Source organism: Trachinotus anak, unplaced genomic scaffold (assembly GCF_046630095.1).
Source record: "Trachinotus anak isolate AG129_WGS33_773 ecotype Australia unplaced genomic scaffold, CSIRO_AGI_Tana_v1 ptg000021l, whole genome shotgun sequence".
In the NCBI taxonomy this organism is placed as follows: domain Eukaryota; kingdom Metazoa; phylum Chordata; class Actinopteri; order Carangiformes; family Carangidae; genus Trachinotus; species Trachinotus anak.
Genome location: NW_027273872.1, coordinates 18,712,662 through 18,739,883, shown reverse-complemented (window position 1 = coordinate 18,739,883; position 27,222 = coordinate 18,712,662). Strand labels below are relative to the sequence as shown.

Sequence of the window (27,222 nt, the reverse complement as noted above, 5' to 3'; positions counted from 1 at the left end):
CCATTGCCTTTAATTGTTTTATGTGTCATTTTATTTCTGTCTTTTTTTCTTTTGTTTTCCTGCTTTCTTTTATTTGTCCTTCCTTGTAAAGCATTTGGTAAAGGTTGTTTTGAAAAGTGCTACATAAAATTTTTTTTTTTTAAAAATCATTATTTGTATTAGTATTATCAAGTTTATAATGTAGCATATAACTGACTCCCATTAAGAAAATAAATGCTGTGATTTTCAAGGCCTGATAAGATAATGAGTACAGCGTGTGACATTCCATCAAAAGGGGATTTCCAGCAGATGGCAAAAAGGTTATGAAATGTCCTTTTTTTCAGTAAACCTCCGGCAGTTCAGTCTGCTTAAGTTAATGTTCACAGTCAACCCCCCCTTAATCCAACCTACATGATTCTGGAGGCAGAGGGGGCCTCATGGTTAGAGACCATCTCTACTTTAATCTACCAACACCCCTGCAGAAGCATTCTTGATCAAGAGGAGCTACTCCTGGCTGCCCCTGGGTGTTCACCCCTTTGCTTCAATGCAAACATGCAGCTCTCTGGGAAAAAAAAGCTCATTTCAAAACAGCACTGCTCATGTCAGTGCACTATTTTTTGCCCCATCCTTGAAGCTGTTCTCTTGGTTAGTTAGTCCTCCGATGTCTGGTCTCAGAGGCCTCAAAAGCATCATGATGGAAATTTTTAGAAATGATCTCTGACATCATCACCCTTATCAGCGGTCATTAGGGAATGGACAGACAAAGAAAACTATTTTAAAGTACTGCAACGCATCCAGTTATGTGGTCCCTGAGGAGGCTTTTTCAGAGCCAACATGCATGAAGTGACAAGACAGACACTGAGTGCGGATAACCATCTTACCCGTGTGCAGTCCTCCAGAATTTCTAAATTAAAGATACGAAGATAGTACAGCCACAATCTCTGCGTGGATCTTCATTCTCTGGTGAAGTAAAGAGACTCTGAGGAAATAGATCATCCCTGCATCTCCGGGGTCAAGGGTTTATTTAATGAAGTCATATCAGTGATGCCTGCTCCTTTCGGTAATCATCGGGTGGTGTTGATATGGAGAGGCAGTTGTGAGGTTCAGGTAAATAACCACTAGACTGCTATGAATGCCACTTTCATTGTTTTTGTTCCAATTATCACTACTAAAGATCTTTCATGTCTAGACAAAGACCACATTACATTGCTGTACCATTCATAAGTAGATACTTAGTCTACTGTATAAACTGACTATGTATCGTGACTTTTAACCAATTAGTGTCAAAAGTTTTTAAAGAAATATTCAGCCCCATTTTAAATTTCTTCAGTGTGAAGTACTTTGGTTAAGGAGGAATTTCAGTTTGCACATTATGGAAATTAAAAGTGAGATGGTTAACTGAGCATCAGTTGCTATTTAAACCCTCAAACTCTATGAAGAACTCTGCCAACTGGGGTGAAAATTTTTAACTCAGAAACCTCAGTTTCTACCGCTGCGCTACCAACTGTTCATAGTGAATAACAAAATATGTGCGCGTGTGGGTGGGGACAGTGTGAACAATCCTGTTTCTATAAACATATCATGAACACAACTGTGACAAATACAAGGGAACATTAAAATCTTTTGTCTCTTTGGAGGCATTTGAATATTTTCTGAAAGACTGAATGAATCATTTTCATACTAATCAAACCAGTCAGTGACCACTCGTGCTCTATGGAGGGGGGGCACTGTCATCCTGGAAGTAACCACTCCCATCAGGACAGGGATGTTTCATCATTGGATAAAGGTGATTGCTCGGAACAACTTTGTTGTTGATTTGCAGTGACTCTTCCCTCTAAAAAGGGACAAGAGGATCTAAACCATGCCAGCAAATCATCCCCCCATAGCATCACAGAGCCACCAGATCCCCTCACTGTTGGGGTCAGGTATTCAGGCCTGTACTGTTCTCTTGGTGTACGCCACACACACACTCGCCCATTTATGAAGAAAATGGTGAAGGATGACTCATCTGACCATATCACTTTTTTCCACATCTCCATAGACCAGTGCCTATGGTTTTTGCACCACTGAGCTTTGAGATGTGCATTCATCTTTTCAGTGATGGGTTTATGCACTGTGACCCTACTATAATATCCTTCTCTATTCAATCGTTGCCAGACTGTTCTTGCTGACGCAGTCTGATCATGTCCTGCCTTGACATTCTCAGTTGCCTGAAGAGGAGCTGCTCTTCTCTTTCCTTATATATATCTCACTAATACACAAGCATAACATTCATCAGACATGTAGACCACAATTTCTGACCCTATTTTACTGAAGTCTTTCCCCTAAATGCAGATGTCACTTTAGTCACTGTTCCTGTTAACAACACCAGTCAGCTAAGCAGTCCTGAGTGAAGCTCCTGCCAACCATGGCCCAACCCTCCTTCAAAGTCACTTAGGTCTTTTCCTCTCGCCATCTTGATATAAACCAGAATCAACTTGGGTTCGCTCAGCATTTTTATACCTGCCGCAGAGCATGATGGGATATTAATTGGTTAATTGTACCACGCAGTGCACCTGCGTAGAAGCATCTGCATTCGTTATGTTTCTCCATTCAATTATTCAGGTTTCCTTTAATTCGTCACGTCTGTATGTGTGTGTGTGTGTTTAAAAAGAATGATAAAAACATTTAGCAGCATATGTGTAATCTGTTTGTATCTTGGTGTGTATTGATGAGTGCGGCATTCATGGTAACACAGAGCAATAAAGCCATCAGTGCAAAAAGAATAGGCTTGAATTAAGGATAAACTGACATAGCAGCTTTGACAGCAATAACCCACCATGCAGGGGAATTAACCAGGGTATTACAGCTAAACCTGTGGGACTCTGCAGCTTCCATAGGGAAACTTACACATGGACCTGCATACATGCTGTGAACTGGGAGCTAGCGAGGGCGTGGAGATAAAACCCTTCTGCCTTTGAAAAAAACAGGTCAAATCATGTGGTTCTAAATATCTTGACTGCTTTTTTAATAGAGATATCATTAAATTATAAAATAATTTTCTTTAATGCTTTTCGTTCTGTCAGAATCATCAGCAGCTACAGCACAGAAAGAGAACGATTTCTTGACACTGGGAGGGCTTGCATTTCCAGGCTCATGTTTTGACTCCACGTGTCACGCAGACACAGATTTAGTGTGACAATGCTGATGCCAGACGTTGTACTCCTGCATTGCTTTGCAGAAACACGGCACGTTCAACATTCTGACTTTGCACACAATATTCCCCAAGACTCGAATTAACAATGTGGAAAAATAACATTTTCATTCAAAACAAAAAGGAACTGAGAAAGGGCATTTCACAAAGAGGAACTTCACTAGAGAACATTTTTGTTTTATGAGTCAACCTTGGACAAAAACAGTGATGCTTACCAAAGGGAGTAGAACGCTGAATCCAACTACTTCCTGCAGAGACTGATAGCTAAAATGGAGCATTACTGTCAGTCACTTTTCTCCTCTTAGTCTGGAGGCTATATGTGCTGCTTAAAATAATGAGAGTAAACAGTAATGAAACAATTTTGGTATCTGAGAGCTTGTCTTTCAATCCAATTAGTTTTGGAACAGCCATTGACAATTCTGTATATTGGGATTGCTAGCAAAATGACAGGGGACCACTGAAATAACAAAACGCTGGTTTTCAATACATTTTAGTTTATGAATTCATAATTAGCAACTGTAGTATAAAAATATACTTAATGCTGCTATGCTTTATCACCATCTTAAAGTGTTTAGTGCCCACACCGGAAAAATATGGTGTTTAGTTTGCCTCCCAGTACTCTGTGACAGCAACAGAGATTGAATGAAGATCAAGCCAGTACACCCCTGCTGTTTAACTCATATTTTACTATTGGCAGTGATACAAAAAAAAAGCCATTTTAGATTGATAACTGGCAGGATAATGCAAATTTGCATATAATAAAAATTAATTCAAAAGCAAGCGATTATGAAGGAAAACATTCAACTCAGTCCATTGAATGTATTCATTTCCATAGCCACAGGAAAATTACAAATTATTCTTCATAACATTTCATTTTGTTGTTATTCTGCATATGGTTTTGTTTTGTTAACATGCTCACCTTTTGGATTTAACCTCATGAATAAAAAAAAACACAAAAAAAGCAGAAGAATAACACACCAACATTTGATTTTTCTCCATATCATTTCTTAGTTGTAATAGTTTTAACACCTTTACATAATGGAAAATTACCATTACATGCACATGAATGTGTATGTGTGTATTTGTGTCCAGACCTGTAGTCCTCATAGGGACCAAAGACCGGTCTCAATGAGGCAAAAGATCATTTCTGAGGCCCTGGTTAAAGTAAAGGTTTGGGTTAGGTTGTCCATATTGAATGGAGTCAATGCAATGTCCTCATAAGAAGAGCTACGCAAACTTGTGTGTGTTTCTTTGTGTACAAGCATGTGTGTGCTGTGCTATTCATTTGACACGTTTTTCTCTTTCTGGGTGAAGGAACCAGCCAGCTTAGCTTCAAGCACATCACCCGATAATTGTTCGTTGGTTCATATCTGTCATGACACTTCTATAGGTCTGCAGCCACTGTCACAAACCACAGCCTGCAGCTCTAATGGGGTCGCTCTATTTTTTCCTCAGTATCTCATACAACCAGCCTTTGTTCCTCATAGCACAATCTGGAGATGCCATTAGTAGGGAGGGAGACAGTGATGTTTAGTGACAGCCAACGACTCCTCTGGTCAAGAAAGCGCCCTAGAGTCACACACACCCCTCCACTCTGACTGAATACAGCCTCAGCTCCCAGAGTTCACCTTTGTTCTAGCTATCTGAAAAGCAGAGAGCTAATTGTGTGACAGGGGTCGGGGTGGGCAGCACCCACGACAGCCTGAGTTGTGCCACTGCGTAAAGCTGCCAGCCCTTCTTGTCAAACATACTGCAGGAAAATCCGACACAAAAATTAGGCGAGAGGGGGAGGCTCTCATTTTGCTGCAAGTGGCAGTTTTTGTCTTTGTGTTCTGTTCATGACTATTGTCATCACATTTAGGGCTGAGCTCAAAAACATGCAGAAATTCTGCAAGCAGCTGGGTAGGATGATAAGAGAGAAGCTACATGGCCTGTTTGGAGCTGATAACTCAGACTCAGCATAAATCAAACACCTTCTGGCGATTCAAATAATTTGTACAGTTGGGCATCATATGTTGAGAAGGGATAGAAGAATTCAGAGTAGGAAAGTATCATGCCTCAGTGCCCCAAAATGAAATGCTGCAGACTTGTCAAATTATATCTTCCAAGTGAAATGCTTATGCTGTGATTTACCAGCATCACTGTATAATATACAACTTATTTTTTACACTCTAAATTAAATACAACTGCAGAGTCTCCAACTTTTTCCAACTACTTCCATCACAAATGTTAAATGATGTGAACAAATTTTATTTCCTCTATCATTAGTTACAGAATCAGTGAAGAGTCTTGACTCTTCTTGGTTATTCAACAAAACCACACAAACAGGAAAATCAGCTTGTGGTTCATTTGTGGATAGCATCATGTGGAGACAATACCACAGACCACTCTATAGGCAGTTAATGGGTTTACTTTGCTGCTTCGTACTTGTGGGACCTCGAGCTCTACTGTTTGCTTTAGGCGCTGGCAATATCCACCAAGCTGTGGAGGCTCTATGCGTCAGTGCTGGCTTAACACAAAATGGCAGCCTGTTACAGACGATGGGCACGAATAATGCCTGAGTTTATGTTGGGGGGAAAAAAAGTCGACACATGAATATAAACCAAAGTGTGCTACTTATCTTAATACAGAAAATGTGTTTTACTGACGAGTTGAAGTTTTACAGTGATAAAGCTGACATGGAAGACAAAGGTCATATTTCTAAATGATCTGTCAGCTTCTCAGCTTCCTCCATGAGTGAGGAGAGCTAAGGCATGTTGTTGATTAATATAATGGAATCTGAAACGTAAGACAGGTTTGATAAAAGGAAAGCTGAAGCCTGCAGAGATGAGAGAAAAGCGCCTTTTTGAGTTCTTAGGAATGTTATCCAAGTGAAGAAGTCCTTTTTTATACATGGGACTGGTTTGTTTCACAATTTCATCTTGATCCTTTGAACACGAGTGGGACAAATCCTTTCTTACAAATCTGGACAAGGACTTGAAGACTTCTGTAGCAGAGTGCACAAAGATAAAAGACTTTTTTGTGTAACAAATGATCTTCTTAAAATGATTACTCTGGTCCTGCGTGTAAAAGCTTAGGATTTCAGTGTAATATTTCTGCAGAAAAACAGATAAAAAAAATATCTAAGGAAAAGTTTAACAATGATATTTTCAACAACAATCTGACTCAAACAGAGAAATTATTATTTAATCATTACTTTGGTGAAAATGGCAGAACAAAGTCATATACAGTGTATGTTGCAGACCAGGAAATTAGGAAATAAGCCAAATTGCATTTGGCTTTGTAATTACTCAGCCTGAAACCAATCTGTCTAAGTTTTCAGTCAGGTAATTTTAAAACCAGAAAAATCATTTTAAATAGCTAAATATGGACTGTCCAATCTCACAGCTCTCACTTTGGCACTTCTGTCACACATTACAGAGGTGATTCTGATTCTGATTAGTAAGAGCATTTCAGATGAAAACTTAGAAACACTGAGTCACAGACAGAGTCTAATACAGTAACTTCTATTGTGAGGTGACAGCATGAGGTGGCTTTGGACAAGTACATGCATGACAAGACACAAGGTACACTTACTGTATCAGAGAAATATAAAAAGATATACAGATTTGGGTTTTACGTAGAGTCTTGTATAAACGTTTTAGGCTCTCTAGATGTATAATGTGATTCTTATCCATCATGCCAGACCATCAGGGGGGCATCTGATCGGTCACAAACTCATTCAGCAGCCCGAGCATACATACAGCACACAGCAGCATATAGCGAGAGTTATAACAGAACTATCTTCAGAGACAACAGAAAGTGCTGCAACAGATGGCATGGCCCCCACAGAGCCATGAACTCAACATTATGGAGTCAGTCTGGGATTACATGAAGAGACAGAAGACACTAAGACAGCCTAAATCCACAGAAGAACTGTGGCATGTTCGCCATGATGCTTGGATCAATTTATCTGCCAAATACCTTCAAAAACTGTGCACAAGTGTACGGAGGAGCATTGCTCATGCTTTGAAGGTAAATGATGAGCACAACAAATATGGATTTGATTTAGGTTTTGATTGTTAATGTAAGCAGTAAGAGGAGGGAGCAGCGTGTATAACAATCAGGCTGATATACAGTAAAGTCTGGTAATTAGAGGTAAGAGTAGGTGTTCTGTTTATGTGCGTCTGTATGTAAATGTGTTCATATGTGCAAAAATAAAAAGGAGGTAAAGAGGTGAGGCTGGTGCTAAATTAAAAACAGTTGTAACAGTTACAGCCCAGTTGGCCTAAAACAAAGAGGGAAAATGATTTTCCTTTTACTTGTCTTTTTCTGTTCCCTCTTTTAGCCTGGGAATTTTATTGAGATTTATTAATTTCCTCCTTAGACAATCGCAAAGAGAGGAAGGCCCCTCTTTGGATCACCTTCCTCAGACCCTCAGGTAGGTGTGGCCCAATGCAAGTCATTGCCTCCCACTCAAAAAAAAAAGAAAAGAAAAAAGCCCCCAGTCCCTCCAGAGAGAGCCTGCTCATTGTGGATTAATGTGCCTTTATGAAGTTGTCATGTCTGGTAGAGATTAAGGGGGCCCGGTCCTCCCTCCCTCCCTGTACTGCACCACATCAGTCTAGGCCAGTGGAGCCCCCTGGTGCCATGAGGGCTGCACCAGAGGAACATGCAACACCAAAATCCTTGTGAGATGAGTCCAGTTGAGATATTAGAAGCATAATATGACATTCTGTGTGTGTGTGTGTGTGTGTGTGTGTGTGTGTATATATATATATATATATATATATATATTTTACTTTACTCCAATGGTCTGTACAATGGTCTTTCCTAATATATATATATATATATATATATATATATATATACATATTAGATAATAGGTCAGACAATAAATTGAGTAAACAGAGGAGAAGACATAGTTACTTTAATTCTAAGGGCTGATAATGTGGTGCTTATTGAGGCCTGACATGTGTGAGGGTGAGTTTGTCTGATGGAAATACTCAAGTAAAGATGAAGGATTTGCATATGACTGGCTTGTGGTTTCTGAGCCTCTTACAATACAGAATCATGTTGATATTTTCCTGTGATTATAGAACAGCTGGGGACACAGTAGCACAACAATGAAATTGAATCTCTGATAAAGACCTGAAACCTAAACTCTGAGTAAGTCCAAAAATGGCCACATACTAGATTTTTTACAACATGGACAGAGTCACGTAGCCACTGTATATGTGACAAAATGGAAAACCACTGGATCTTGCTGAGTATTGACATGTCAATAACATCAAGAGCACAGATTTCATAGAACACCATCTTGACACCGATCAAAACAGCTGCAGGTTGGCTATTGTCATTACAATTACATTTACAACATTTGGCAGGCACTCTTATCCAGAGCGACTTACAATGCTGCTCAGTGTTCATGATTAAAAACACCACCGTCAGATCAAGTGAAGACAGACATTTGGCGACATTTGTGACCACTCTTGGGATGACTCTGTGATCCCCACACCCCACAGGACATGTTCAGGGCATGTGCAAATGTCTGCAAACATCAAAATGTCTGCAATTATAGCAAGGAGTTTATCAGGGTGTTTAAAACCAAATGCACGCGCCTCTGGACCTAACAAATGATCTTTTAGTGTGCTTCATGCCTACTATATCCCTATTGACTTTTCAGCTCCAATTAGATTGTCAAATCTGGAATAAGTGAGATGAATAATCCTCTATAGTGTCTTCAGCTTTTGAATGATGGGATGTTCTGAAGTGGGAGCAAAAATTTGCTACAGCGACTCAGAAATAAAGGATGGATGAAGTCATTAGAGGAGCTGTTAACAATATTGTATGAACTTAACTCGGTCAGAGGCCAACGTACATTCAATCACTGCTTGAAATTGGACACCAACTCACATTCATTAAATGCCAGCCCCAACAAACAAATAACTCCTTGGATTCTTGTTTATTGGTCACCAGATGTCTGCCCGCCCCAACTGCATGTTAGGCAAATTAATTAAATGAGCAAACTGAACTGAGCTTTGTTGTTTTTACTAAAGGAGTTCAACAGTGCCAACTCCCAAAAGAAGCAATGGAAAAATTGTAATCAATAACGTGTAAAAGCACTTTCAAGTCTATAAAACAGCATACCAGCAATTGCACATTAAACAGTGTCCAATTAAGCTAAAGTATAGCATCTGTTAGCCCTGAGTGGAAGTGCTACAGTACGTTGACATCACACTGTCTTTCTGACAGAGGAGGCTTGAACACTAACAAGAACTGCAATATATCTACTATCCACCCACACCAGAATTCATGCTGATGTCAGTTTATATCTGTCAATTGACTGCACCCAGCGGACTAAACCCACGACCTGTTGTGCACTAATGAAAGGTACATCAACATAGTGTGTACAAGCCCGAAGCTTTTTAATTAAAAAGAAATGAGATCCAGTGTGTAGACACTTTTTGCCTGAACATGTGTGAATGTCTTTCCTAATGAGCAACGCTTTGTTTGAGCTATCACCAAAAGATCTGCCTGCATGCTGACAGTTACATGTTGGAATTTACACACAAACATTCATATCCAGTGCCAAAAACAACCACTGAACGGAGTTAAGAGTTAACACACATGCCCAAATAAGACCAGATCTTATAATGTGACAGAAATGATATATTTAGATCGCCTTAACACAACTGAGCCATTTCCATGACAACTGAGCAAACTCCATCTGCTGATGAAGACCTTAATATGCAGTTTAAACTTATGGAAACAGATAGTGAGCGGACCTTGGGTTAAGGTTCTCATCAAAAAAAAAAAAAAAAAATATCTCTTTACGTTTACATTTTAAGTCACAGGGGAAAACAAAGTTAATGAAAGACACTATGAGCATATACAGCGATAGACACTATACATAAACAAATATACTGTGACAAATATAAAGAGAGATGAGTGGGAATGGACAGACCTGTCCTGTCGAGAAGGACTTCATTTGACTGATGTTTTTCAGCTTGTGGCCTTCATCAGGGTCATCATAAAACATATATGAAAATATATGATCAAAAACACATCGGCCAAATAATCAAACATATGTTTTATATATCTTATATATGTTTTATGATGACCCTGATGAAAAACACAAACCGAAAAGTGTCAGTCAAATAAAGTTCTTCTGTTTACTACAAGCGTTGCTGGAGATTTGACCTCTTTGGGCCTTTTCTTTTCTCCATGCACACTGGCAGCAGGTGTGTCAGTTGTGCAAGACACCTTATTTTGTTTCCAGACCTGTCCGGTTTTGCTTAATACTTGTGATTGTATTTAATCATTTGTCTATTTTTCAGAAAGTTCTTTCATCATCTCCTAGTTAGATCTTACAATGGTGTTGATTAATGAATCCAGGGTTGATTTGTCAGAAAATGTTGCATCACATAACCACAGGTAGTCACTGGAAAACTGCACATACTAACACTTCACAGAGCAGTTGCAACAGTTGGTTTCTCTCAAGTTTCTCCAACAAGGCTTGATCAAACATTCACCACTGTCAGTTTTTAAAAAGCATTATGGTGAGTTGTTCTCTCCAAGACAAAAGTACATATTAGATCTAGTTTCCCACTGACTTTTAACTGAGCAGTTCCAATATGGGTATATAATGATACAGGAAATAGTGCTCACAGTAGTTCAACAGTTTGGACCCTTCTTCACCAGCCTCTTACTTTTCTGCTATGTTTCGATGACAAAGGTCTTGGTAAAAATACAATAAAATGTGTACTCAGATTCACGGTGACAGTATGGCATCTAAATGATTACACCTTATTGAAGATTCAGTGATTACTATTGGAATCACTGATGTGTACCTGCACTTGTACTCACTGAACAGAACAATTATGATTAACAGTTTACGGCTCTGGCTGTAAACCAGACTGAATGTTCTATAACACAGACCAAGATGCCCCAGGCCCTACAACATTTTATACTTGAAATCTCATTTCAGCTGTAACTTGTTACTTCACATCATAAGAGTCTATTTCTCTCACATCACTAAACCTTCAATATCAATTCTGCCTGAAACACAGGATTGTAAATCAGTGGCTAATTAACTAAAACAATGCCAGAGCAGAGCTGTTCTGTACTCACCTTTTGAAATTCAAGCATTGGTGACAAGAGACTGCAGGTATGAAAACGCACTTTGATTCGACATGAATGCATTGTCAGTGGACATTTAAATCCATAGAAGCCGTAATCAAGTGCAAGGGGTGCTGTAAAAGGGAGTGACTAGCCTCAATGGTAACTGTGTTGTCATGATTAATTCTATTGGAGTAAGGACTTGAATGTGTTTCTGTGAGCCTACCGTTCCTGAAGAAAATCTGCTGCTTAGCTTTAAGCTTTGAATCTGTTATGTTCAGACCTCATTTCACATCGGGAAGTGGTTTGTCTGGGAAAAACAATAACAGTGGGACCTACATAGATCAGAGAGGCTGCTCTCTCGCTGCCACACATTTAGTGTGGATGATAAATGGTTTATGTTTTGTGGGAATCAACGTGCACAGCGCAAGATCAGACTGATTTCTGGAGATGATTTCAGGTACAAGTGGAAAATGGAGAAAGCAAAAATATCTGTCTGTTTGTTCCTTCACATATCTATAAGAAAGCGAGAGAGCAAAGAGGTGACACAAATGACATCAGTAATGTTGTATCAATACTGAATTATTAACAAGCTTGCTGTTAAACCCAGCATAGTCTAACCTTACATCACACAACGTGCTGTCTGCGCTTGAATGTGCTCCCAGAGTCAGCGCTCTGTTGACTCAGTTGAATTGCTTGCCTAAGGCGTCAGTGCCTGGACACACACACATAATTAGGAAAGGTCACTGTGCCTCCTGTCTTGTCAACAAAATCACTTCAAGATGACAAATTCTGGCTCAGACTGAGCCAGACCTCCCTCCGATACCCTTGCCAATCAAGCGCCAGCAGGGCTGTCTGAGTAGCCTTAGGTGATTTCTAATTATGTCTTTTACATGCCATGCTAAAACAGGGGTAAGCATAACAATGAGCCATACATTCGGTTGGAGGTATGTTCTCTCTTCACGGATGAAGAAGCAGATAAAAGTGTCATTATAACTGAACTATAACTGAAAAACAGCCTTCATTCAAATGAGCTCACTTCTCCTTGACATTACATCAAAATATTGACATACAGATGCTTCCCACTCTTGACATACAGATGTAAACATTTAACATACCTCCAACAAAAACACACAAGATTTTGATGAACAGAAAATGAGGATTTAACAGTGAAAGTAAAGTGAACTGCCAAATACCAGCTCAAATCAAATGACCTTCACACCGTTTCAAAGTTCCTTTCCCGCCATGTGCTTTACAGACTTTCCATCCAGTCCACTGTATGATGAAGTGGAAGTGGCTTTCACATTGCTCCCTGGTGGCTTCACTAAGGAACTATTAATCTATGGCTCTCCATATTGCATTCAGACCCGCTTTCCCCAGCCACCACCTGGCCTGAAGTAAAGGCCAGGAGAGGGCCCAGAGGAATGGACAGTCTCTTATTATGAGCTACAGCAAGACACCTCTGGGTTTCTAAGCACTTCCTCTGACATTGACTGATGGCCAATTATCCATTTGGAGAAGAGTATTGATCATTTGGAGAACAGGAAAGACCTGGAAACATCTCCTAACATGCCACTATTCTCAGTGTACAAACTCAGCAGCCAGACAGCACAACATGGACACTATAAACAAACACAAGAAAGTATTTTCACATAAATACTGCCTGTAACACTAGTTATGTGGGTGAAGGAAACTACAGCAAGTGTCTTTTGGCAGCATTAGGATCGTCCATTGTGATTTACTTCCAGACACTGCCCTAAACCTTCAACTGTCCCATTGTTGTGTGCTAAAGTGACTGTTTTTCCAACAGAGCACAGTAGCATCCAAGGTTCAAGGTCAACATTTCACATTCTTCCTCACCATGGGCATGTAAGAGAAAGAGATGATCCAAGGAAAAGAACATTTGATTAGACCCTCCAGGGAAAGACTCAGCAACAAGATCATCCCGACTTTTCACTGGTGGCCCTTGGACATGAGGCTGGTCGCTGGCATGGGATGGTTAGCAGCAGCAGACACACAACAGCAGAGATCGAGGGTGATCTCCCAACTGCTGATACAATGTCCAATCCTGTGCCCTCTTATGAATTATAGTCCAGGTTCCCATTGAGACACAGGGTAATCTCATCCCACATCAGAGGTGAAAGGTCAATTTTATGCTACCTAAGAAGGAAGGCACTGACAGTGACTATGGTGCACTGCATTTCAGGGGGGGAAACAGCCCAACTTCAACCCCTAAGCACTCTCACATAGAACTGAATCATAGAAATGGGGTAATTGAAACAAAAGGGCAGAGTTTGACAGAGATGTAGTGCCTTTGCAGGGCCTCTGCGCAGACTGCAGAAAATAACACCTAACTCCTCCCCTCTGTGAGGTTCATCCTCCATGTGTCCTCGGCCACGGCTGTGTCCTTCCTTTACTCCTTAAGATTGCCATTTGTAAATGATAAGCTTAGGGACATAGCCTTCTGAAAGATAAGGCGACCGAGCATTTGTCACCAAATGGAGCGTGCTCCTCCAATGCTTAAAGCTGACCTGTGTTGACATGCACTGTTTACCTTTTATTCATTTATGCTGAACTATTATCTCTGCCTCCATTAATCACAGCAACTCTACCTGAAGAAACTACATTTGGCAAAACTCAGACAGGAAGAATATTCATTTAATTAATCTGCATTCTTTCTTGCAAACAAATTAACACGATAGAAAGCATAAAGAATTTTAAGCCTGTGAATATTCTCATTTGTCCAGGTCATAGTATCTCAAAGGATACATAAAGAATTTTATTTATTTGATCAGCTCTGTCCAGCAAATAAGCAATTCCAACTCAATTTTTCATTGTAATATTGTCCAATTCAAATTCTGTGAGCAGCCTCCTTGAACTATATACACTGCACTTGTACATCATGCTAATTTACTGGGTGAGTATCAGCAGTTGAGAAAATAAATAATTTTATATAAAATTTCCCTCCCCCGGTGCACAACATTCTTCCCGTTGTCTGTGTCATTTGAATTCATCTCCCATGACTAGAGGGAACAAAAACTCTTTCTGGTAGTAAATTATCACTTGCCTGTAAAAGACCATATCCCTGCAAATACATGGCGATCATTTGCCATGCATTAGCTATGGGACAGAAACGAAGCGGTTTTAAATTCCTTTGACCAGAAGGCAATTTCCCCCAATAAATTATGTTAATTTCGGCTTTCGCTCTCCTTATCGCATTCTTTAGTGAGTCAATGAGCAGAGACAAAACTGGGTGCAAGAAAGTCAACTCGGGGATGATTCACATTAGAATGATGAGAGACATCTGGCAAAAGAATCCCTTATATTACTGTACTCAGAAATGAGATGTCACAAATTACTGTATTATGCAACACATTTCTGCTTGTTGTCATTTAATGGCCATCTCCTTGCATCATCACAAGGTTTACACCCCGTGGAAATTGCTCTGAGGTGACTGTTCACACAAGTAGGAAGGTGCCTGGTACCAAATCCCATGCTCCCTCACTGAACCAGACAACAATTGCTTGGCAACACTCTCACTGGGCACAGGGAAAAACAAAGAAAACGCAGGGATTTTTATTCTCTCAGCACTGATAGCTGCGTTTTTGATTATCTTTCCTGATGAAGTAACAAAGGACTAACAACATTCAACAGACTAACAGGCAAGTTTAAATACATGGGAGACAAGAGAAGCAACAGGAGCTGGAATAATCTGCAGAAATACACCTAACACATGCAGCAGAAATGCATCAATGCAAATTTGTGTTCTGCTTTGCCTGTGTGTGCACACAGTGCAGTACAGTTCTTAGTCCCTGAGGCTGAAAGCACACCTACCCCCTTTGTCCTGTCCGGTCCGTCAGATCACTCACAGCACAAGAAAGGGGAAATGCTCAGCTAGCTCAAATCTAGATTGACAGGCCTACCTTTATTACTGACTGAGTTATGTTTTCCTGCAAAAAAGACAAGTCGGCTTTTGATACCGATGAATGCAGAGTCAGCACCTTGCCTCTCTACACAGGAGAACTTGACTGATCTCAGCTGAGACTGTCCCAGCCCTGATGTAGAAAGAATTGGCTACCAAATTACTTTCCGATCCATTTCTGGAACTCACTCTGTCCTATAAAAGTAGCCTGTAAGCTGTGATGGGAGCTTATAAGGATGCTTATACTGACCTAATACATGATAGAATGTGACAGACTGAGACAAGGAGAAAGGGTCTGCCCAGAAATTCGATAGAGGAGACTGGAAAGAACAAAACATGTTACCTACAACCCTGTATTCATCTATTATCTGAACTGGCTCATTACTATTCAGGGTCACAGGAGGGCTGGGAGCATATCCCAGCATGCATTGAGTGAACGGCAGGGAAACACCTTGGCCACATTCACCAGTCTATCAAAGGGCAAAGAAAGAAACACACAAACAGTATTACACCTAAGGGAATTTAGTGCCTTAAAAATCGACCTACAGCTGCGGGTGTTTGGACTGTGGGAGGAAACCAGAGCATTAAGAGGAAATCAAACGCACAAGGGAAGAACAAGCAATGTCCACACAAAAATGAACCACCGAGAAACTTCTTGCGGTGGGGCAGCATCACCTAACCACTGAAATACCACGCCACCCATATAACCCAGCAACCTTATCAAAATACATCAGTTTCAACATGCATCATAAAATGACTTGTAAATACCACCGCACTGCTACTTACTTAGCTTGATATATGAGGTCCCTGGAGCACGACTGTTTATTTAATCCTAATATATTCATAATTATACACTAATTAATGCAAGAGAAAAGCCCTCTTAATTCATCATCTCAGTGTCCTGAAGCAAGAGACACAATTACACCAACTTTAACATGTTTGCCTTCTGTCCAAAGCAAGGTTAACAGTTTGGAAACAAGCGCAAGGCAAATGATGTGTGAAATTCTCCCGTACTGGATACTCACCAGCAGCTTCCAGCTGTGTGGCATTGTGAGGATGATATTTCGCATCAGGAAGAATGAGTAAATAAAGTGTTTTGGAAAACAGTCTAAATGCTCAACTGTGAAAAGGTGCATCATGGGCATCATTGATTGCATTGATCAAATCACAGATTTGAATGTTAGATGACCTGTTTGACTGTGCACCATACGGCCTGTGATATTATGAGTCACTGACCAGCATCTCTGGCATAATAATTAAAATATAATTTGCATTGGTATTATTATTAATAATATGAGGATATATATATATATATATATATATATTATATTAAAAAACCCCTGGGTGAGCAAAAAGGAAATCTGAAACCGCATTACAGACTATTTCACAAATGGCTTATTTGCTCCTACTGAGGGAAACTTATCTCTAGTCCGAGTAGTTCGGCTCGCCCCACTGTTTGTGATTGTTTTGTACATCAAAGCACATTTGCATGCAATCTGGAGCGTCTGGCCAAGAGGCTACATCATAAAATGTAACTCATCAGTGCGAGTAGGTCGTCTACCAACTCCGTAAACCTGTCACCATACTGCAAATGCAGCAGGAATGAGACCTGGCCGGGGAGAAACGTGGAGCTGCACGGCGCTGTTTGCAGCCAACAGACCCCCCGGTTAGATGGATGGATACAGGCAAGGAAATCACGGTTTGCCCGGTCCTGCTCGTAGCTCCCCAGCTCAAAGCCTAGCAAGGAGATACTCTGCCACAATTGGAATTGGTCTCGCAAAAAAAAGAAAGAAAGAAAGAAAGAAAGAAAGTGAAGGTTGTTTATGTGACAGCATAAAAACGAGCTTAATGTTTACTGAGCATTGCCTTTTTATTATCCACGGGCCCGTCTGTTAAAACACCTCTCGCAGTGCAGGTCGGCTCTCACTCCTCTCAAGCAGGTGTAACTTCCTCACAGTCACGACAGTAGTACGGATTTAAAAAAAAAATACATGCTACAGACTTCGTGGCGCTGCTTCAAATAGATAAATGTGGCAACATGAGAAACCTGCACAAGAGGACGGGCTGCTCAAGTTTTAACCTTGGTGGACATGTTAGAAGCCACAGACTCTCCTGTGTAACCTTGAAGGTGCAGGCTAATTGATGAGTGTTAGTGCAAATTATGGAACAATAACCACCGCCAACAACGTGCTCTGTCACCGGCGGCTGCATTTCAGGGGGGGGGGGGGAGAAAAAATAAAAAACATGGGCAAACAACTTGTCACTTGCTATATATTTTGTCTACAGTGTGGTTTTTTTTGCGAACACAAAAAAAAAAAAAAAAAAAATAACACAATTAACCGAAAGGATAAAATTGATATAGTGTAACTCACCAGTGCAGGTGAAGCCAGCGAAGACGAGCCAGAGCACATGGAGCGTAGCGCTGAACCTACAGCGGACAAAGGGGCCCAGAAGTAAGGGCATCTTCGTGTTTTCTTTTCTTTCTTTTTTATCGCCTAAGTTGTTTTTTTTTTAAAGAAAAAAAAAAGGAAAGAAAGAAAAAGGCAAGGAGCAGAGAAGAAACACTGGCACACTGGTCTTTTTCAGGTCCGGAGAGTGTCTTCAGTAGCAGTAAACGCCTTATTTTTTTTTTTTTTTTCACAACGCCCAAGTCTTTTCCTCAGCACATATCCTCCTGCCGTGCCGTGGCCATCTGTATCCCGGTCTTGCGTCTTCGTTGCTCACAACAACGCATCACAGGTGTGGTAAATAAAGTGCCGCCTCGCTCGCCGCCGCGGGTTTTTCACTGTCCACGGCTTTACTGTATTTTTCCAAAGCCGCCGTCCGCTCACAACTCTCCCTCTCTCGCTGAGCCGAGGAGTGGGACAGTTTCCTGTCACTTTGCAGCCTTCGCGGGAAAGAATACCTTCTCCAAATGCGAAAAATTGCAGGAATTGGCATCAGAGGGGGAACATCTGCTTGCACAGCATCGCCGGAGTGTTGAGAGTCAGGGAAGGTACCTCTGCGAAGAGCGGAGCAGCAAAACCAGGAGCGGACTCTGCCTGCTCGCTGGGAATGGAGCGTCCTGAGCGCACCCTACTGTTATATCCTTTTACTTAGGGAAACATTTACATATCTCGAATAAGCATAATTTACCGCGTATTGGCGATGCACGACAGAATGGAAATTATTTCATCCGTATCCTTGCCAGTGTGCTTTTCATATCTTCTGCCTTTCATGAAAATGATGGATATGACATCCAGTCCTGTATGATGGGAATCAGATCGGTGCTTTGCATGCAAATCCACGCAGATCACATCTGCCTGTCACTGAGTCTCAGTTAAATGTGCCTTTGCTTTGTCTTGTGGTTTTTGTGTGTCATCTGCAGTGCATCAGTGACGGACAATCGCAGATGAAGAAGCATGAGGATCAGCGCTCCCATGAGGGTGTACACCTGTCAGCAAACTCAGACCAGGATGTGACTTATGTTCCAGATAGCTTTGCCTCACTTTCTGGGGGTGTCAGTGGAGTGATTATCAGCCTGTTCAGCCATGCCTTTTACAACTAGCAGAATCGACAGAGGATTATTAATACACTTCAGAGGGGGGGTTTTGTGTCTCTGTTTATCCATTCCTCCACACCCACATACTAGTCAGCAGAATAATAAGTGGAAGCACAGAACGGGACCACTGTCTTACCAGCTAATTATGGGGCTCATGTAGATGGATGGTTCCTCAGATAGAGCTCAGCTATTATACAAACTCATTAAGCCTTCTCTCCATCCAGCATCCCTTGCTAAAGGTCAAAGTCACAGTCAGAATGACAGTACAAAGCGCAGACACATGCACACGCCCGCATACATGCAGAAATGCACAACTCCACAGCCGCACAGTTCACGATCAAATCCTGACGGGCACCGTGAATGTGAAGGACTATAAGGAAGGCAGACACACACAGCAGCTAAACGGAAGAGAATGACTCAGCCGTGGTCACTTGTGAGGTTGCTCGTAATGATCTCTCTCGTTCTGTTAATCTGCTGTGTGTCCTATCAGGCAGAGCAAGCTGGAGTTTGTCTCTTCCAGTCACAGTATGTGTCTTTTTTTCTGAAAAAAAGCACCCAAGCTACACGCATTTCAAATGAGGATCTGAGAGAGTGGGTGCGTATATATATATATATATATATATATATATATATATATATATATATATATATATATATGAAAATGCATAATATCCTCTTACAGGGTGAACATTTAGCTTCAGCCATTTTAAAAGAAATGATTTGAGTGTTTTCTTGCTGTAATGTGTGTTTGCTGAGTCAAATCAGGGCACAACCTTTCCCTCCACTGCTTCTTCTGGGTCCAGCATCCTGGCCTCTGTGCTCCCTCAATGAGACTACAATAAACAATCACAGCTCTTTGGGGAGTTGACACATCCAGTTGTTCATCGATTTGTGGTGCTGTAATTAATTTTCTCTCTGTCATTGGCTTGAGTTAGGCTACAATATCCTCAGACTTGAAGCAGCTTGTTCTCCTGCAATCAATCACAAAACCAAGATAGAACCACCAGTTCTCCTGTGTCATCTTGAATTATTCAGAGCAGCTATGATCCAAAGAGACTGGACTGGATGACCAATGAGTATTAAAGGTCCATATTTTACACTTTTTCTGTATCCACGAGAAGATATGTTTGTGGTTTTAAGAACCAAAAACCATCTCAGTGTAGTTTTACATCTCCTCTCTCAGGCCAGGTCATTTTGTGTCAGTCAGCCAATTAGAAGAGAGGCTCAGAGCCTTTCTCCCAATTGGCTGACTGTTTTTTGAGTGACACTCGGCCAGGCCAACGACAGATAACAGATTGTAGCCTCCTCCAGCTTGGAAAAACTCCCCCTGGATCATCTGGCAGCATGAGGGGTGTTGCAACTTCCAGGTCCAATGCAGGAGTGGCAGAGCCCACTGCCCCTGCCTCTAGCTCCCTCTACTTTCTACTCGGCTGCTAGACCCTCTAGGTGGACCAGTACAGTGTCGGTGTGCGTCGCAGCCAGCCAGGGAAGCGTGTGTGGGTGCGTGTGGGGGACAGCCGGGAGAGCCAGAGTGGAAGACCACATATATGAAATATGCTTTTCCTGGGCAGCAGCTATGGCGATAAAGCGGTCAAACAGCTTATCCTTTTTTCAGAGTTCGGACTCCAGGTGGTGGATATCATCCCTTAACTATGAGTAAGCGAGTTTGCAGTCGACATCCACAGCCATAACAATAGTCTAGTTTTCAGTCCAAGTGTAACTCAAAAAACAGTCCAACGAGCAGTAGAAGAATAGTTTAAAAAGATTAAATGCTGAAAAGATTGGTGGTGTGGCAGAACAAACACTAGTTACAGTCCTTCATAGAGATCGATCCAAAAGCAAAATAAGGCATAAAAATATAGCTTAGATGGTGGAGGCATGGCTGAGGGCGGTATAGTTGTGACATCACAAAGTTACGGAGGCCCTAACGGCTCATTTTAAAGGTTTTTCATGTACGTTTTCTCTGCCACTGACTCTGGTTTCTTGCTGGGGGTGGGTGGTGGTGATAATGAGGTCAGAATACGCCCTCTGATTAGCACTACTACTTCATCCTCTCATGCTGAACTGAGGGCAGACTCAGTGACTCTATCTATCTATCTATCTATCTATCTATCTATCTAGCAAAGTAATATTACGAGACGGGATGAGCCGACAATAGCTGTTTAGCATACTAATTTCAGGAGGTGATAAAAATAGAAAGCAAAAAAACTGGTGATTGAAGGAATGAAGTTTGATGGTGAACTCACAACGTTTCTTCCAGACTGGTAAGCAAACACATGTTAATGCTAATGCTGGCTATGTAGCAAAAGCAAAGACTTACATATAGCACGTTTAAGACGCAGTTTCTGAGTACAGGCTGTCTGCATTTCTCCCTGGATTGAGCTTTTAAAACGTTCACAGTATTTATATGGCATCTAAACCTGCTTTATAACTTTACAAAGACATTTAAATCTCACTTTCCACAATATGGGATCTTTAAGAAAACATTAGGCTCATTTGTATGTGACAGATTGTAACAGTGTTTGTGTTTCTGGGTCCTTAAACTGCACAATTACACTCCCAACATATGTAGCCCATAAAGACAACTGATTTGCTTGGTCGATAAGCATCGATCCACAGAGGTGTCCAGCACGAAATTAATATTATTTATTGTTTACAAACAACACAGAAGGTCCCTTGAGGAGGATGCTGTGCAGGCTCTGACTGTCTCCTTTCCAGCACAGACGTGTGGAGAGAGAGGGTGTATCAACTTCCATCATGACCACAGCTTCACAGCCTCTTGTTTTGTTTATATCAAATTAAACTGCAATGTTACTCCAGAGAGATATAATTGACCACAGTCTCAGATTAAATGACTGTAAAGATCTTAATAAGCCATCAGCGGATTGCATATTACATTGCAAACCACTTATGAGGATGCAGTCCAATGAGAATGAAATTGAGGTTCAGATTTGCATGCCACAGCATTTTAGCCATTAATTACCATGCAAAATGACTGTATGATGATCAATAGTGTATCAATTTAATTAAATATTACTGCTATGGGGTAAGCAAATTAATTAAGACCAAACAAAGCAAAACCAATCCTTGTAATATTGGGATTCATAATGTTTAATATATGTATATATATATATATATATATTATAGTACATATTCCTCACTCAGGATTAATGATAAAGACGTAAAAATGTGCTTCAACATCTTATCTATATGTATTACAAAAGCCATCATCATCAGTACATTAACACTGATGCATAGGTTTTAACTATGCTCCTGATTATTGTATCTACTGCAGCTCTCAATACACTAGTAAAACGTTATGATTGGGATATGCTAAGCATAGCTGTGACTTTAATTAAATTATTTCACAAAAATGGAGATAAAATAGCCTCCGTGTGATCTCACCACATCTTGTGCAGTTGAGTGAAATGAAAGTGAGAGATGGAGAGTTTAAAAAAAACTCAGAGGAAGAAAGCCAAGGGGAGGGGGTGTGTGGAGATGGGCGGGGGGATGAAGGAGCCTGCTGAGGGTCTCTCATTTCAGCAGCACAGACTGCTGATGAAGCTGAACTTCCAATATCCCACGACTTCAGCTCTGATGATTTCTCAATTTTACAGATATGGCCCAAGAATGTGATTTGATGAAAATGTAAAATGGGATAACCCCCAAATCATATGAAATGGGCAGCACTTTATTCCTTGACTATAAATCAAAAGCAGACACTTCAAAAATTAAAGTTGATTTTGTGTTTTTGATTCAAAGTACAACTCTTCTGACTCGGAGGAAGAACGGGTGTCCTGTCGTACCCCTAAAATAAGATTTTCTTTCATGCAGACTCTTTGTAAGCTCAAGAGCTCGATGGCTGAAAGAAGCCCATGCAATGTTTGAGTGTAGTCCTCGAAGAGTTGTTTCAAATGGGAATTTATTCATAGAATGTGTTCCCATCCCAAATAGATTCCCCTAATCTAAAACACTGCATGAGTGTTTGGAAATATATGATGATTTCATTTTCTCCCAGTCTCAGGAGCATAAATAAATTTGCATTCTGTCAGCAAAATGGACTAACTGACTTGTAATTCATCAAACCCGCTGCTTAGCACTGAAACAGTTCAACACATGGTAACCTGATTTTTATTTTTTTTTTCACAGAATTGCCGCACAGCTGTATGCTCTAATAGGTGAGAGGAAGAAAAAGGAGCACTTACATTTTAAAGACCTCATAAAACAATAAAATAAAGAAGAGAAATGAACTCAAAGAATGACTTATTTTAAAGCAGACTTTAATTCTGGAGTGGTGCATTTGCATAAGGTATACATTTTGTTTCCCATTCTGAATACAAATGTTAAGAAAGCTAAAGGAACGACAAATGCTTTAGGTATGTAATCATCTCTACACGAGGTGTGAGTGTTCAGTAAATATTCAGTATAGTATTATTTTTCCTCTTAAAACAGTTTCCTATTAATTCAAAATCCTGTACCTTGACAAAGAATGATATAACGACTTTATTGGAGCCAGGTTGGAAATGTGAATATGCCATTGTGAGTGTGTTTGATATACCTCTTCACTAGATAATGGATGACAGTAAAAATGTGTCATGCCAAACCATTTTTTCCCACAAGTTTTTTTTTCCCCCCCTTACGTTTCACTCATCGTTCTCAAAAAAAAAAAAAAAAAAAGTTTCCTGCAATATGCTTCCTGGACCGACATTCTCTTGTTGTTTTGAATGTCACATTGTCTAAGCTTGCATGGGAGAGGAGACTTTGAATGATGCTGAATGTTTTATGACTCCCTGCTTTTGTGTCAGTCTTTCCCAGTGCTGCTCTGAGACTCTGATAGGAGAACCTCATCTACCGCTGCTGGATCTGACAGCGTAGGAGGAACACATAGGCTAGCCACACTTAACATTTGAGGAGCTTCATTTCAAAATGCCATGTTTCAACCCTGGGAAAATGTTACCTGAAATTTATTACTCAAGATCAATCTTAAAAAAAAAAAAAAAGAAAAAGAAAAGAAAGGGAGAGACAGAAAAGATCACATGCAAGAGAAGAGTTTTATTTCTGCATATTGCTTCAGGGCTAAAAAATAAATAAATAGAAAAAATTCAAGGACTGGCCCTTTCAAAGTCCCATACTGTTTATTACCAGTGATGGAAAGTAACAAAATACATTTACTCAACTACTGTATTTAAATGCAATTTTGAGGTACTTGTACTCATTTATACTACTTTATACTGCTACTCTACTTTCCTGGCACAAATATTGAACCTTTTATTCCACTGCATTTATCTGACAGTCAAAATGCTTGTTACTATACTGATTAACATTTTCTATCCAAAATATGACATCAGTCAAAAATTACCACTGTAATTTCCCCAAGTGATGTCTTAAAATGTCTTCTCATGTCTTCTCATGTCTGACCAAAAGTCCAAAACCCAAAGATATTCAGTTTACAATGAACAATACAGAGAAAAGCAGTAAATCATCACAGTGGAGATATTGCCACCAGTGTATGGTTGGCATTTCTGCTGAAAAATGATATTTAATGAATGAATTAATCAATATAGCTGCTAACAGTGGTGAAAAAAGAACTTTTTCTGAGGTAAAGGTAGAAGTACCACAAGGTCAAAATACTAAATAAAAGCCCTGCATTCAGTATTTTACTTCAGTAGTGTTAACATCAGTACTTAAAGTAGTAAATGTAAGGCAGAATGGCACATTTCGGATTGATCTATATTATTATATTATAACTGATGCAATAATGTGTACATCACTTTAATGTTGCTGCTGGTAAAGTTGCAGCTGTTCTTATTTTCCTGTTATACTGCTGGCTAGCTTGTAAATTTTCCCCTGGAGATCAATAGTCTCATTTCAATCTATTACAATACATTATAGTTTATTTGATGAATATAATTTGTAATTTCAATCTGAATCTGCAAAGGAACCAAAGTAATCAAATAAATGCAGTGCACTAGCCTAATATTTGCATCAGAAATGCTTTTGATTCTCACATTTTATTGATAAAATTTACCTACTTGTATTTAATTGATATGTAGGACTTTTATTTGTAAAGAAGTGCTTTGACATTGTCTTATTGCTACTTTTATTGAGGTAAAGGTTCTGAATACTTAATCAGCCAGTGACTATTAGTAATTTTTATCAATGTAAATTTACATAACCATCTATGGAGCAAATTGGTAAATATAGATATATCGATCAGGGTTACATATGGGCTCTTACTCACATTTGGTATTACAGAAACATCTTCAGATTGCTAATAACTTCGGGGATATTATTAGTGATATATTAGGTAATGTGTTCTCCTTTCACACCAGTAATCTTTCTGTCAAATTTTTGCATATTTTTAAAAATCCAAAGTGTCACTTCTTAAATTCATTTTCAAATCCAATGAACCATTTCATTAACACCAGAGACACACCAACACAATAGCCTTCACTCACGCATGTTCCACCCACCAAAAATATCACAGGAGAATGCCATTTATGTGAGACATGATGGATTACACGTCTAAAAAAAAAAGAAAAAAGAAAAAAAGAAAAGAAAAAGAAAACAGATAAACTAATAAATATATAGAACTTTGTTTCAAGTATTGACCTTCAGTAACTGAACTCCAGGGACTCAAACTATCCATCCTGGTAGAAGTGTCATGTAACAAGAATAAAAGAGACATGTATTTGTCAAATGACAACTCAATACTCTCTTTGACATTTGACATGCAGATAGATACTGTTACTATGTTAATGGAATGAATGGATTTTTCTGTCACACAACCCACCCTGTTCAATGACACTTTAATTAACTAATATTTTCTGAACAGGGAGGTATGAGCAAGCTCTCAGTTAGATTTATTCTGCAATTACAGCCCAGTGTAGTCCAGCAAAAAAAAAAAAAAAAAGCATTTCTTGGAAACCCGGTTCAACATATTTTGACATCGCCCTAATGTGATCCATCTCTGCCTCTGTTTGAACATAAACAGGAGCCAGTGGACAACACATGTACAGTATGTGTTTAAATCTTTATTTTGCCTCTCAGGCCGTGTTTGTGAGGCTTCCAATCTATTTGTCTGAATGCATTCTCGGAGAGATGTCAGAACGATATTGACAGAGACCAATCGGAAGGGGAGTGCACATATTGTTCACTCTGCACACATCCTGCTCATTCAATTCTGGGAAATTGCTCTGCCTCAAAAAAGGTTGTCATTATTTTGTCACTCAGCGTCCCAGGTGACATTTACAGCAAATAACCTCACCGGCCAAGAGAAACGCCACAGAGAAAATATGAAGTCATGTTTTCCACTTGAAAAAAAAAAAGTGTCTGCACAGAAGGAACCAAAATATTGTCTATAATATGATAAATGTAGTGCAACTGAAACACTCAAGTGAAAGTAGAAGAGAGGCTCTGTAACACAGAAGTTTTTACCTGTGTAAAGAAACCGACCTGAACTGTACTTAAAATTTAACTGAAGTATTTATAAACTTTAAATAAACATTACATTTGTATCAGTAGAGAATTAAATGTTTTATCTTTTATTAAGCTAAGTTCTTTGTAGGATGAAGATTAAAGTCTTTTGATCTCTTTAATAAATTATGTCTATCGCCTCCTTTGTTCACTTAAAACAGGTTTTCATGGTGTTACTGTGTTGTTTTAACAAAAGCCAGACTATAGGATGTTCTCAAGGCCGTGTGAGTATTTTTATCCCATGTGACAAGTTTTACAGGTGCTGATAACTCTGTATGGATGACGTCTTTTATAAAACAAGCACATATTCCTTTTGAGTGCCACACTCATGAGTCCTGCGCTGTACCTGCCAGAATGACAGATGGCTCCGTTAGTAATCAAGCCAATTGAAAAGATGCAGCCTTGAATTTGATGCAGGATGGTGGTGAAGGGTAGCTGGTCTGACTTTGTCTTCTTCTGTTATCTAATCCCACACCCCACACACACACACACACACACACACACACACACACACACAAACACACAAAATCAGAGTACCTATATTGTTTATACTTTTGAAGAAGCTACTTATACAGTTTGTATTCTCAGTTTCCAGATGTGTGTATATACATGAATTTATTTATGTTGAATATTATCACACAAGGTGAACTGGCACATATCACATAAATTCTACAGCTAAAAAATGCCTCACATCCTGCTTAATACTAACCCTGGTGGATTTCTAACTGAGATAATGAGTTTCTCTGAGCGAATGCAAGCGGAGTTCTTCACCCACAACTCTTACACTGAATACCTCATATTAGAATATTAATGGGTATTGGAAACACTGACCCCAGCTGAAGAGCTTAATCACATGGTCCAGGTCAACAGGCGGTGATGTTACAGGCCTCATTCATTAAAAGACATACTTGAGCCTCCTCTTGGGGCGAGTCTCTCCCGGTGTTGAACTCATGAGTCCTGTGCATGTCACTGTAATGGATGACGGCTCTAGTGATTAAGCCATTTCAGAGG

General features: G+C 39.9%; 1 protein-coding gene across 4 annotated transcripts in view; it reads right to left on the bottom strand.

The window, feature by feature from the left end:
- Nucleotides 1-18,525, bottom strand: part of unc5a (unc-5 netrin receptor A) — a 127,697-nt gene extending 109,172 nt beyond the window's left edge. The window contains exon 1 of one of the 4 annotated variants that reach the window (XM_071457963.1): nt 17,567-18,525. In XM_071457963.1, the coding sequence (XP_071314064.1) occupies nt 17,567-17,657 (91 nt within the window). In that variant the 5' untranslated portion in view covers nt 17,658-18,525. The remainder of the gene's footprint in view (nt 1-17,566) is intronic. The other 3 variants (XM_071457964.1, XM_071457965.1, XM_071457966.1) reach the window with 3 other exon arrangements.
- Between the last annotated feature and the right edge of the window lie 8,697 nt (nt 18,526-27,222).